The sequence below is a fragment of the Epargyreus clarus genome, unplaced genomic scaffold (assembly GCF_041222505.1).
Source record: "Epargyreus clarus isolate Ecla_fem2 unplaced genomic scaffold, WU_Ecla_fem_2.2 ptg000031l, whole genome shotgun sequence".
Taxonomy (NCBI): Eukaryota; Metazoa; Arthropoda; class Insecta; order Lepidoptera; family Hesperiidae; genus Epargyreus; species Epargyreus clarus.
In genome coordinates this window covers 2,301,843-2,316,877 of record NW_027332236.1, presented here as the reverse complement: position 1 = coordinate 2,316,877, position 15,035 = coordinate 2,301,843, and the positions used below count along the sequence as shown (strand labels likewise).

Here is a 15,035-nt window from a genome sequence, read left to right as displayed (position 1 = left end):
CGCCCATGGACATCTGTAATCAACCGCAGATAGGATTAGATATTCCTACCTGAGGTCGGCCACAGATGCGCCGCTACCCCTGAGGACTAAGCTGGAACGCCTCGGAAAAGTCTGTCTCCCTTACCACACCCTTCAAACCAGAACACAGCAGCGTCTAACACTGCTGTTATTAGGTAGAAATAGGTGTGGCGGTGGTGTCGCCGGAGCAAACCACAAAGGGTTCTACTACCTTCAAATAAATAAATAAATATTATTATCCTAATAAGTAGGTATCTATGTACGTTTTTATATGATTTTATTTACTTTTATAACATACCTGAGTTATCGCGATGTAAAATATACTTACTAAAATTTAAGCAAATAATAAATAAGATATTGTTAAGCTCTCAATCCGATTATAACTGCGTTTTGCATTTTATGAAAATGCAATGTTTTAAAAATAGTTTTTAAAATACTATAGGTTCTATTACTGTAGCATTATCTTACACAGATTGTTGGATACAGATTTTTTTTAATATAGCATAGATATTCAATGAAGATCAGGACTGAACAACAAAATCTATGGTCGATTTAAATAAAAAACTACTTCATAATTTCACATTTTTTATCGAATTATGCAGTTATATTTTTTATTAAATCCATTTTCATAGACGTTAATCAAACTGAGTTCATTTTTGAAAAACATATCCAGCATTATTGCGCCATCAAACAGTGTCGCTTATAAGTACACATTTTCGAAAGTTGAACAAAAAATAAATACAATGTATAGAAAGGCTATATGACTATCCAAATGAATTTTTAAGGCCATATTATATTTTCATACCTTCTCATGATAAATCTTAACTAACTAATTCTCTCTTTATTTCGAATAATTTAAATACAAAATTATTAATTAATAATATTTAAGTATTATATTTGTATAAACAGCTTTAATTGACATGTCCCTCGCTGGAAACACTGTGATCTATTAGTAAAGATTACTCACTCCTAACAAGAAAATGTACTCAGTTTTGAGAATTGAAATAGTTGCGTAAAAACGTTTTGCCACATCTCCGTGCTAAAATGTCCCTAAAATATTTGAAATAATTATTTATTTTGTATACAAATTACGCAGTATTAGTTATTTATTCGAAAATTTTCTGTAAAAATGTTTTTATTTGTCAAGAATTCAAAAAAAGAACTTACTAATAAGCCGTTTGTGGCTTCATTCAATTTCAAGGCGGCGAAGTATCTTACTAATCTATGGATCGATTTTACAAAATACAAAAAAGAAGCACCTACAATTTAAAAAATTATAAATCTTTGTAAAACTGTAGAACAACTGTTGTGGTGATTACGTTTATCATCCATTGTTATTCAGGCAAAAATAAACAGGCACTAAAAATACGGCGTGATCTAGATCTCAGATCTAGATAGATAAAAAAGTCGGTCACGTTTTCACGTACCGCATTGTGTACGTAAGATTATGTAGGGTAAACAGTTGTTTTGTGTAATGCTATTATTAATTATTTGCTAGGTTTTAGGAAAGAAACCGCCTCATACTGGCTTCTGCACCTGTAAAACTTATTTACATTTTAATTTGTAAGTTACAGCAACTTCTAGTTTGAATGAAGGTTTTTTATATGTTTTATATGTAATACTAGCTATGTCCCGCGGTTTCACCCGCGTTAAAAAATCAGGGGCACAGCTAGTTCTAAAATATAAGTAGCCTAAGTTACTCCTTATTACATCAGCTACCTGCCAATGAAAGTCGCGTCAAAATCGGTCCAGCCATTTCAGAGATTAGCGAGAATAAACAGACAGACAGACAAAAATTGTAAAAAATATTATTTTGGTGTATGTACCGTATGTATATTCATATGCATGTAGTAAAAAGCAGTTATAGATGTATAGATAGGAGTAGCAGACAAGCATGCAGTCCATCTGATGGTAAGTGGTTACTACGGCCCATGGACATATGCAATCAAGCCCAGATAGGATTAGACATTCCTACCTGAGGCCGAACACAGACGCGCCGCTACCCCTGAGGGGTAAGCTGGAACGCCTCGGAAAAGTATGTCTCCCTTACCACACCCTTCAAACCAGAACACAGCAGCGCTTGACACTACTGTTAATAGACAGAAATAGGTGTGGCGATGGTGCCTCCGGAGTTGAACCACAAGGATTCTATCACCTTTGTAGAAGTAGGAGGTAGAGACTTTTCTACGAGGCGTTTCAATTTAGTCCTTAGATAGCCTCTGTTCACGATCTTATAATATTGGAGTGGCAAGCTAGCATGAGATGGACCTTATGGTAAGTGGTAGTTTGAACGGAGGTAAGATAAAGATACTTCTCTACGAGGCGTTTCAATTTAGTCCTTAGATAGCAACGCATCTGTCCACGATCTGTTTTATAAGATTGGAGTAGTAAGCTAACACGAAGTCCATCTGATGCTAAGTTGTCACTGCCGCTCATGGCATCTACCACCAATTCCAAATAGAACAGGGAATATACCAGAAGCTGATCACAGATGATTTGCCACTAAGATGGTAGCTCATTCACGCTAGAAATAAGTATGGTGCAATATTTCTTTGGTTAAACCATAGGTATTGTTGGTTCTACCAACTTTTGGTAGGATTTTAATTATTTAATCTTGATTGATTATAAATATCCACGGGCGGTAATTGCCACTTACCATCAAATGCACGGCACGCAAGCTACTTTCATGAATTTTTTCCAGAATTTTGAGATCTAAAATATAAATGAAAATTATTTCCTATTGCAAACTCCTAGACTAAGCCCGTTAATGGCGGCGGGGAGCAATTTAACTTGAGTCTAGCACAATAAAAGCTAGCTTAACTATAGATCTAGATCTAGGCTAGAGGGACCCGGTACGTTCTAGATATTTATTAAGATCGCTCGCTGAGAGAGTATTATTCGAAATGAATATTGTGTTATTTCGTATTCACTGAATATATTATCAGTAGATATTTTGAACTTCCAAATATTTTTCTTATTTGAGGTCTAGAGCGTCTAAAGTAAAATTTGAATCTGGTAGAGACTTTTGTGGTGGTGGTATGGTTCGACTCGAGGCACTATCATCACACATATTTCTGGCTTCGAACAGCAGTATTAAGTGGTGCTATGTTCTATGTTTTGTTTTTTCTTTTATTATATAGGAGTAGCACACGAGCCTGCAGTCCACCTGATGGTAAGTGACTACTGCCGCCCATGAACATCTGTAATCAACCCCAGATAGGATTTGATATTCCTACCTGAGGTCGGCTACAGATGCGCCGCTACCCCTGAGGGCTTAGCTGGAACGCCTAGGAAAAGTATGTCTCCCTTACCACACCCTTCAAAACGGAACACAGCAGCGCGTTACACTGCTGTTATTAGGCAGAAATAGGTGTGGCGGTGGTGCCGCCGGAGTCGAACCACAAAGGGTTTTACCACCTTCATAAGTTCGTTTGAAGTGTGTGGTAAGGGAGACATGTTAATCTTAGTTCAACTGTTCAGTAGCACTACCATGAGTTGGCATAGAAACGCCACTATAAAAATTGTAAATAGAAAACTATTGTCATTTTGCTAGTGAATAACATAACTACTATCGTTACGGTATTTCTTGACAACGTCTGTCAAATTAATGACTCATGGGACCGAATTTGTATGGCAATAGATCATAATGACATTCGCTAGCGATTTGATTTCGATAGGTTTTTTACGTTACGAGTGGCTCACACTACGGAATTTAGTTCTACGAGTAACCACCAGAGGCGCTGTACAATTTTTCATACATTTATTTTACGCAGTCGCTAGCGAGTAATACTTTTGTGAACTCATGGTAGTGTTACAGCTTAGTTCTAAGGGATAACAATGCATCATTGTATTTAGGATATTATCTTATCTGGGGATGATTACAGATGTCCATGAGCGGGAAGAGACACCATCAGGTGGACTATTGATATGCTCGTATGCTAATTCTTAAGTATATGAAAAAAGTCCGACAATGACCGACAAATTTTCATTGCCCTAGCAAAGGACTTAATAAGGAGCTTAATAATAAATAATTCATTACATTATGATTAAAATATGCAAAAGTAACTCACTGCCAAAGTATGTTATGGAAATATGATAGGGACAAATTGAGTTTATATATAAAAAAATATATATAAAAATTGTGAATATAGAATACTGAATTTTAAGAAATTAAGGATATACATATTATACATATATACATTAAAAAAGAAAATAAATATTAATCTATATATATACTTAGTAATAGACTGGAATTTGTAAGAAGTAGTTTCTATATTTACCTACTGTCTACTAAGAATTCTACTTATCTATTACTACTTTTAGAATCCTTACAATTGAGTTTAAATTCGTAGCTTGGCATTACGTGTTTTTTTTTATATCTAATATAAGAGTAGCAGACGAGCATGCAGTCCACCTGATGGTAAGTGGCTACTGCCGCCCATGGACATCTGTAATCAACCCCAGATAGGATTAGATATTCCTACCGGAGGTCGGCCACAGATGACCTACCCCTGAGGACTAAGCTGGAACGCCTCGGAAAAGTCTGTCTCCCTTACCACACCCTTCAAACCGGACCACAGCAGCGCCTAACACTGCTGTTATAAGGTAGAAATAGGTGTGGCAGTGGTGCCGCCGGAGTTGAACCACAAAGAGTTCTACCACATTCAAACCTTCTGTTAGTTAATATAAAAGACGCCTTATTTTAGAATCGAGTTGTTTTGATTATTTTTAATGAAAACAATATCTGCTTATTTCGGACCTTCGTGGTAGCCTTCGTCAATCTAAAGTTATCATGTTAGGTTAAGGTCGGATGACAAAGTACTAAATTGACTAAATTCTTATTATATTATTATTTTTAGGGTTCTGTGATAAAAAATTGACCTTATTACTAAGCCTATATATGTATATGGTCAATCTCTGGAACTTTCAAGACACTTGAAGATAGTAGAATTCTTTGTGGATTGATTACAGATATATCACCGCAGCACCTATTTATACCTAATAACAGCAGTGTTAAGCGCTGCTGTGCTTCGCTGTGAAAGGTGTGATAAGGGACACGTACTTTTCCAAGGTGTTCCAGCTTAGTCCTCAGGGGTAGCGGCGCATGTGTGGCCGACCTCAGGTAAGAAATCTTATCTGGTCCATGGGTAGCAGTAGCCACTTACCATCAGGTGGACTGCATGCTCGCTTGCTACTTCTATGTTAATATTTGGCAACGCTTGATAGACTTTTCAACGTGGTAAAGCCCTTTGTGGTTCGACTCTGGCGGCACCACCGCCACATCTATATCTGCCTCATGACAGCAGTGTTAAACGCTGCTGTGTTCTGGTTTGAAAAGTGTGATAAGGGAGACATACTTTTCAGAGGAGGTATGTGAAGTCTACCAATACGTACTTGGCCAGCGTGGTGGACTATGGTCTAATCCTTCTCATTATGAGAGAAGACCCGTGCCCAGCAGTGAGACAGTAATGGGTTGATGATAATAATGTAAGAAATAATTAAATTATTATTAAGCAATAGTGCTATCACACAAAGACTTCTACCACCTTTTCTGGGACATTAGGATTTTAATGACGATCAAACCATGACGCGTACAAGCGACCATGTAGAGCAATAAATGTGTTTTTCTCAGATGGAACTCGTAAAAAAACTGCTTGCCATACACCGGCGGCCATTTTGTTCGACCGTTTAGATTTAGTGGGCAACAAAAGTTTGTTTTATTGGCATTATCGAAGGGTTGAAGTTAGTAATGCGTGAATTGTAGAATTGCTTCCGAAGATTACCTTTTATGAAAGCATGACAATCATTCATTCTGTAAGTCATACAAAAATACCAAATATGATTTCTAAAATGATCACATATTTATTTATTTATATCTATCAATTATTTATTTAGATCAATTACATTAGATATCGTTACTCCGGTATACTCTTGGGTATAGGTACTCAGTATACCAACTCAAATTATTTTGAAAACTCAATCCTAAAATTATAAAGAGCTTTGGCTGCAACTCACTAGCGGGCACCCATCCTACTTCTGACCGCGCCCGACCGTGCTTTACTTTGTAGATCAGTTGCAAACTACATAAGCCGCGAGGCTATACGTACTTTAAATATAATTAGGGTTCCTGCAGATAAATGAAAAAGCCACACTGCCGATACCGCAGACGCAATCTAGTCATTACATACAGATTTTAAAATACGTTCATCAAACAAGATATTTAGTCAATATTGGTCGAAATATCCACGGAGCTTTAAGGCCTCTTAAGGCTGTATACATATTTGTGAAAGGGATCCCTTATTGTGCTTTAAGCTCCTTAGTATGCCTAATAACTCTGACCTTTGTAGCTGTCTAATAGAGTATTCGTGAAAAGGGCCCTTAAAACATGAATGTAGAGTTGCCTCTATATTTTTGGGTTTAAACATAACAAAGAGGTAACCCTGAAAAATTGCGGATAACTTTTAAGCTTTGTGACTGCTACGCCATATGATTCGTTATTTAATTACCTAAATAAAGCATAGTAAAAGGATAGGTATAAGTATAATAAAAATTACTAAAAATAGAAAACTCTACTTACCAGTAGAGGTAGTTGCACCATTGGTCTCTGAAAAAGAAATTAATATAAGTTAATTATTTTTTTCCATAAAAATCACTTACATTTATAATAAAGTGGGCAAGGAAGGATACGACTTTATAAACCTTTGACATTTTGATGAAGAACTCGTAGGTTTCCTCGGAATGTTATCTGGTATGGAGAGGTGCCTCCGGAGTCCACCTACAGGGGTCGTACCACACTCAGTGTTTTTACAATAACTAAATCTAGTGATACGAACATAAAATGAAACACATAGTGCAAAGTGGTGGTGGTGGTTTTAAAGGTGGTAGAACCCTTTGTGGTTCGACTCCGGCGGCACCACCGCCACACCTATTTCTACCTAATAACAGCAGTGTTAAGCGCTGCTGTGTTCCGGTTTGAAGGGTGTGGTAAGGGAGACAGACTTTTCCGAGGCGTTCCAGCTTAGTCCTCAGGGGTAGCGGCGCATCTGTGGCCGACCTCAGGTAGGAATATCTAATCCTATCTGGGGTTGATTACAGATGTCCATGGGCAGCAGTAGCCACTTACCATCAGGTGGACTGCATGCTCGTCTGCTACTCTTATATTATAAAAAAAAAAAAGTAGTCACCATCGCTTATGGACATTTGCAATACCAGAGAAGTCGCCAATGCATCGTCACTTTGAACAATTCTTTTTACGCCTTATTTGAAAAATCCCGTTTCACCGTGTTCCCGGAATGCTTAGAGCATGTTCAGAAAGGAGGGAGTGATATTATGGGCTAATAGCGGCGAATTTAGTGAGATTCTCCGAATTCCTCAGCAGTTTATGATTGGACAAAACCCTTATCGGCAACGTAAAAACAAAAAACAAATCATTTTATGTTTCATGTTTTCAATAACAAATGAAAACGTAAACGGAACGGGCAAAAGTATTGCGAATACGAACACAAACATATTTCCCGAGTGGCGTTTACATCGATATTATAAACAAGAAAATCGATTAAAAACAAATATTCGACGCAGAGCGCGATACAAAAACGATTATTTTATAAATATGCGACGTCACAGTGACTGAATATATCGATTTCAAGTAGGTCATGATGCCCTTTGTGGTTCGACTCTGTCGGCACCACCGCTACACCTATTTCTGCCTTATAACAGCAGTGTTAAACGCTGTTGTGTGGTTTGCAGGGCGTTCCGAGACGTTCCAGCTTAGTCCTCAGGGGTAGCGGCGCATCTGTGGCGGACCTCAGGTAGGAATATCAAATCCTCTCTGGGGTTGATGACAGATGTCCATAGGCGGCAGTAGTCACTTACCATCAGGTGGACGGGATGCTAGTCTGCAAGTCCTAAATAAAAAAAATAAATAAGGTATGATAAACAGTATGGTTTCACCAGGGAGGTACATATCTACCATTGTCACACCTACTTCAGGCTTCTGGTTTACCTGTTTCACACCTGGACAGCAACTTCATTTGATATTTCAATAAAAACTCTGAGGTCGATCGCAGGTACCCCTCAGAACTGAGGTACAAAACAGCAGCGCTTAACATTGTTGTTTTAGCTGGTTTGGCGCTGATGTCACCGGAGTCGAATCACAAAGGGAGCTCCCTTTGGGATCGATTGCGACGGAGCTCCATGCATCGCTTCTTCTCCATAGTGAAACCTTTCGGAGGTGGTAGAATTTTTACGTTGCCAAAAATTTAAAAGGTTTTTTTTTTATTAAGTGGGACTTTAAATAAATTTGAGGTGTTCTTATTTCTCTTAAGTTTTAGTTAACACTAACGGTGGACTATGGCCTAAATCCAGTCTGAGAGGAGACCCGTACACAAGAATGGGACAATAATGGCTTGATGACGACCTTTCACCAATAAGGTATTGTAGGTACAAGATGATGACTTTCTAACATTAATACCACGGGTCAGCGTTATCGGGAACCAACAATGTTAAGCCTAGTGTTTGTCAACAGATGCTATCACACAGTCAACAAGTGCATTAATTCAGATATGCACTTAGAAACAAACATAGACTGTGTGTTTCCACGGATGTTTTTGACTTAACGGATCTAAAATCTTATTTTTTTAAACCTATATGATTTTTCAGGAGAAGCGTGATGGACTGCCTCTCCCCTAAGCCTTCCCTAGCAAAAATCAGTAGATCAGTAAGCCACAATAGACTTTGGTATTCTCTGCATGTCGTAAAAGGCCACTAAAAGGGGGTTTCTGAGTTGCGAGCGGCAACAAGATGAAGAGCTCGAAACTCACGGCCAGCGATACTGCGAAGAACGGCGGTATCTGTGGTCGCATATTGTCTTAAATACCCGAAGGTGTGTTGCGGAGGACTCCTGTTGTGACCCGTTGGAGATCCCGGAGTCCTCCACATAGCGCTGAAGACGGCCACCATTAGCGGTTATAAACTCATGTTAATTATGCTGTCCATCCATCCACGATCAAACCAGTCAAAGTTGAAAATCTGTCAATTATCGCCTAAAAATTCTCGGTTATCGATTTAATACTTTTAGTAGGCAGAAATTGATTAAAATCAAATATTACTGGACCGTTAACGTCATAGGATATCCCCTCAAGAAAACGCAGTTAAAAATACCGCAAGAGTACCACGAAAACAAGTCATAGGTTAATGAAAATAAAACAGTACAGTGGTGTGGTAGCTAAACATTATCAGTGTAGGCACTAGTTTATGATTTCACGCTATCTGCAAATATTGAATTATCATCGTATTTACACAATAGGACTATCATTATTATCACGTTTGCGATATAGTGCGCAAACAAAAACAACTATAGTTACTTACTAAAGAGTATGAATGTAATAAAGATAGCTAAAAGGATTGGTTTTGCGTGTCGGAAAAAATGAAAAAGGGAAAATGGTTTTAACCGACAGGAAGGTAATGTTTTTTGAGTTCTTACATGTGTTTGTCTGATTTTTTGATATGTCCAAATTCGTCTAAATTGTGGGATTGACAGAGGCTGTGTTTTTTAAATAATTTCCTAGCTTATATCAATTTCTGTTGTCCAGTTTCTTCTCTTCTCTTGCATAGAAGATCCTTTTTCTTTTATATTATGTTTTTTTTTGTTTTAGAATATTCTTTATTGTTGTAGATTTATGTTTGTTTTCTTTTTCCTGCTACTGTTTTATGCGTGTTCTGTTCTTTTAAAATTGTAAAGAAAATATAAGTTCATTAGTGAGCATTGTTTTTGATATATATACCTATCTTCCTACTCTAAGGGACGTAGATTTTCTCACGATGTTTTCCTGTATCGTTTCAGCAAGTCATCATAAATTTATAATACGCGCATAATTTTGAAAAATCCGAGATGCATGCCTGGGAATCAAACCTCGAACCCTCCGATTGGGTGGCAGCGTTTCAACCACTATTAAAATGTTATTTCAGTTTTTTCGGTGATAAAGTTAAAAATATATTCACGTGTTATCGAATAAATATTGTTTATTTAGAGTTAAATGCAACTCTTTCAACAATGATACCGATATTTCAATCAAAGTAAAAGAAAAGCAAACATTATTTTTGCTTATCAGTTCTGCTATCAACGCAAACCTTATTTCTTGACCTTTTGACATATAAAATGTTGTTTTATTTATAATAAACTTAAATATTTTTTAATAAAATATAAACACGCCTACGTCAAAGTCATTGAAAGACAGATTAAAAATACGTAAAATATCTTTATCGCACAGATACGTAATGGTCAAGGAATAATCTGGTTCAGTGCATTTGGCAATGTTTTTGTTATTGCTGTTGTATGTACAGGATGTTTTATTTTACACAAATAATTGGATTATCATTAAATAACAACATATAAAATAGACTTTAATGAAATAATTCTTCTCTCTCTTTTGTAAGTTTGTGTATTTTATTATCTTACTAGCTGACCCGACAAACGTCGTGTTGCCATATAAATATAAATGTTAAGGGTGAACAACCCTTATCACTTAGGGGGATGAAAAATAGATGTTGGCCGATTGTCGTAGATACCGGATAAGCACAAAAAATTTCATGAAAATCGGTCAAGCCGTTTCGGAAGAGTATGGCAAGGAAAACTGTGACACGAGAATTTTATATATTAAACTAGCTATTGGTTAATTGTAGTGTTATCAATAAATCATTGAAAAAGGCCTCAATAAATGAAAATGATTACTTTTTCTTATGATGTCGTATTTCAACCACCAGGTTCCATAATAATATATTTTAGATATCATTATAAAGTATATACAGGCTGTTTCATTACACAAATAAATTGGTATTATGTATTACCTAAATCTAGTGTTGCTGTGGTTCAGTTTTGCTTTTACCCAGTTTAATATTAATTTTAATATCTAGTCTCTAGTCCAATATTATGATAGAGAAATAAATAAAAATGCCATTACTTTTCCCGTAGGAATTTCGGGTTTTATATCCAAATTTTCTGGTTAATCTAATTTCTAAATTACAAATATTTTTTAATTAAAGTCTGTCTGTTTGTTTGTCTATGAAACTAATTTAAGGCTGGCTTAAACGACTTTGGTAAAAAAAGTTTTAGTTTTGGCAAAGGCCACAAATACAAGTTACGGAAAGTGATAAATTACTGATTATCTATCTACCTATACCTTTTTCAAAATGAAAAATATTTAGGGTTGCCGAGGTTGCAAAAATCCATAAAAACGTTTGCACATAAAGCCGCACGAGGTGGCTCACTTCAAAATATATTTTCAAAAGTTTTTGCAAAATCACGCACCAAATTCGCTTGTTCATCGTTTTTTCAGCGGCATAATAACGCCTTCACAACCAAATGAAAAGATTCAGGCTATTTTCCACTTTATAATGTTCAACGGTCATGAAAATTTATGAATAGCAGATTTCATATTTTTCATGTAATACAAATAACAGTTGGTAAGTGGCTACTGCCGCCTATAGACATCTGTAATTAACCCCAGATAGGATAAGATATTCCTACCTGAGGTCGGCCACAGATGCGCCGCTACCCCTGAGGACGAAGCTGGAACGCCTCGGAAAAGTCTGTCTCCCTTACCACACCCTTCAAACCGGAACACAGCAGCGCCTAACACTAACTACCTGAAGCCGATCACAGATACTTTGCTGCTCTTAAGGACTAAGATGGTAGTTTTATATGTAAGTTGGCTTGCATTCACACTCGTCAATCGATATACGAGAACTCTTTCACGCTAGAATGGTATATGCATATTCAGTAGGTCTGAGAATCGGCTACTATCTATTTTTCATAGTGATGATTCTACTAAGTGATGGGGGTTGTTCACCCTTAACATTTTTTTATTTATATGGCAACACAACGTTTGCCGGTCAGCTAGTTATAAAATAAAATAGGAAACCAACACACATACTATACCTATAACCACATTTAAAACGTGTTTTTGTAAATATACAAATATTTACTTCCGCCGAGATACGAACCCAGAACAAATAGCTATAAACAAACAAAACGTATAGTTTTATCACTCGCAAAATGTTACACCGATGACCGTTTTTAGGGTTCCGTACTGAAAGGATAAAAACGAAACCTTATTACTAACCCTCCGGTGTATGTTCGTCTGTCTGGGCTCTATCTCTTGAAACCGCCATAACTAGAACCATTTAATTTAAAAAATACATATACAATTTAACAACAAATTCTAAAAATAAAGAAATAAATTAAAATTTGGTGGTACGGAACCCTCAGTGTGCGAGTTAGACTCGCGCTTGGCAAATTATTATACAATATCCCAAATGAAAGAGGTTTTTTATTAGTCTCTTACTTATAAATTAAAATCTCACTTTCGTCTACCTTTTATAAGATAGTATTTAACAATCTTATCAGAGTATAATTAAATAAGTACATAGATAATTATATTTTTTGTCAATTTACATCATGAAATAATAAAATAAATAAACTAAAGTGGTTAACCTAAAAAGTTGTTAATAACAATTATTATTAAAATTATCGCTAAATAGCAATAAGCGGCGAAATAAAATCCATATCTAACACATCTTTGAACAAAAAGTTTCATATATAATGACAAACCTAAGATAAAAACATGTTCATACAGTCTTATCTGTCACATAATCGCATGATTTATAACACGTATTTTGAAATAAAAATGACAAAACAACAATACTAAAATTAATAATGATTAATATAACTTACCGTTTCATCTATTTTGTCTGCATCATCTTCATCCCGTTGGAGACACATCCAGTCACAAATTATGTATTAGTTCAACACAACACAATTAATCAGTCAATCCACGTTGATTTGATTTCAATTCAACCAATGTTTATAGTGGGCCCAGTGACGCACCCCGTGGTACACCTTCGTGCTCTTGAAAAGACTGAACCGATATGAGACTCGATGTTTTGAATACAATCTGTAACAGAACAGAAAAACAATAATAAACTCCGCTGCCAGTAGCTATACGCTGAAGTACGTTACTTAAGGGATAAAGTACGTGTATTGGTATCGAATGCTTTTGAAAAATCAACCCTATATGAACTAAATAGAAAATAACGTCGGTTGATCCAATTTTATGGGCTGCGGTGACGGTTTTATGGTTACACAAACATTTTTATCGCTACTAATTATTCTGTAGATTATAAAACTTAAAACATGTTGCTCTGAAAAATAAATGAAAACTGTCTTTATTGTCTGTCTACTGTAAATGTAGAATGTTCTTGTGTTTCAAGCGTTTGTTTTGCGATGACTTATAAGCATCGATATACTACTAATATGTCATAGCTTAGGGTTCGTACACAAAACTGCGATGCGACGTCGCATCGCAAAAATCTGCGAGCTCCCTCGACGCATCGCAAGAACTTGCGAATTGATTCGCATCGCACATTGGTTGTTGTTGTTGGTCACCCTGAGAGACGCTACGCCGCACGATATCGCATCGCAGCAATTCGCATCGCAATTTTCTGCGTTGCGAATTCGCATCGCGTCGCATCGCAGTTTTGTGTTCGAGCCCTTATAAGATATAATAAATGACTGTAGTGAAAGTACCATCTAAGTAAACTTCCCAAGGTTAGGAAGGATTATTATTATTCCCCTATTACAGCAATGGACCTTTAGAAATATGGAGAGGGTTACATATATCTATGGGAGGCTCTAAACACTTACCATCAGGTGGCATACTCAAACTCAACAATAACCATAACTTAACATGAATAGCCTAGTGGTTGAATCTCAGCTTCTCAGTCGAGGGGTTCGGGTTCGAATCCCAGACATGTATCTCCGATTTTTTATATGCATAATAGATTTTAATTATCAGTAGATTTAAATGCGAATGAAAACATCCTGCGGAAACCTGAGAATTCTTAAACAAATATATATTTTTCAAAGGTATGTAAACTCTACGAATACGCACTTAGTCAGCATGTTGGACTATGGCTTACTCCTTCTCATTCCAAGAGACCCGTGCCCAGCAGTGGGACAGTAATGAGTTGACGATGATGATGACATGACATGACATGTTCAGTTGTCGTCGACCCCTTATTATGTGCGTGCCTGGGATTCGAAGCTCGAACCCTTATATTAAGAGGCCGCGAATCAACCACTAGTCTGTCAATGCTTAACGATAACTAGAGTAAGTACAGTCAGCTTCATTGGTAGACGACCAAATCAAAATCCAAAAATACCTATACACCCAAACGTTCATAAGTAGCTAAACACCCCTAGCATCATAATTAGATGAACATCGTAAAGTGTCAAAATTAGATGAATCAAAAGTATCTGGACACCGTATGTGCAAAACAGCTAACGTCACTTATATGATATGTCACTGTTCAGCTACCTTTGACGCAGTGTTCACCTATTTTTGAAATTTTATGTTCATCTAATTATGATTCTATGTGTTTAGCCATGAATGCTTGGGTGTATAGGAATTTTTATAACCTTATTTTTTTTTTTGTTGACGAGGGGGAAACCTTCAAAAGGTACCCAATGCCTTGGGAGCGACACAGGGTTATGTGGGACTCTTACCGCACTAAAACCCCCCCGGTGGCCGTCCTCAGCGCTGCGTAGAGGACTCCGGGATCTCCAAAGGAACGCAACCGGAGTCCTCTTAGCGCATTGCCCCGTCGGGCTCCGCCCAGGTGAGCTTATCGCTCACCACACCGTCTGGTGCGTACGACGGTATGCGACCACACATACCGCCGTCCTTCCCGGGGCCGTTGGCTGGGCGGTTCGAGCTCCCACTCTTGCCATCCACGACCCCAGAAGCTTTTTTTGCTTTTGCTTTTTTTTTTACTTTTGGAGCTGGCTGTACAATCTACATAGGTATATTTAGTACGAAATCCATCAAAACACTTGCAGGTGAGGCTAGATCGAACTATTGTTATTACAATAGGTATTAAGTTTCGGCAACCGTTTGTTATGGTAGAGTTGTTTGGCATAACTCAACGTACGTTTTGGGCGATCGGGTGACATAGCTAAGCAA

The 15,035-nt window shown here is 37.1% G+C and overlaps 1 protein-coding gene across 2 annotated transcripts in view; it reads right to left on the bottom strand.

Annotated features, from left to right (window-relative positions):
- The window catches only part of FoxP (forkhead box transcription factor P), an 82,919-nt gene that overhangs the window by 34,371 nt on the left and 33,513 nt on the right, over positions 1-15,035 (bottom strand). For both annotated transcript variants that reach the window (XM_073089659.1, XM_073089658.1), the window contains exons 2-3: positions 12,749-12,968; positions 6,596-6,622 (exon numbers count right to left, since the gene is read on the bottom strand). In XM_073089659.1, coding sequence (XP_072945760.1) covers positions 6,596-6,622; positions 12,749-12,796 — 75 coding nt within the window. In that variant the 5' untranslated portion in view covers positions 12,797-12,968. The remainder of the gene's footprint in view (positions 1-6,595; positions 6,623-12,748; positions 12,969-15,035) is intronic.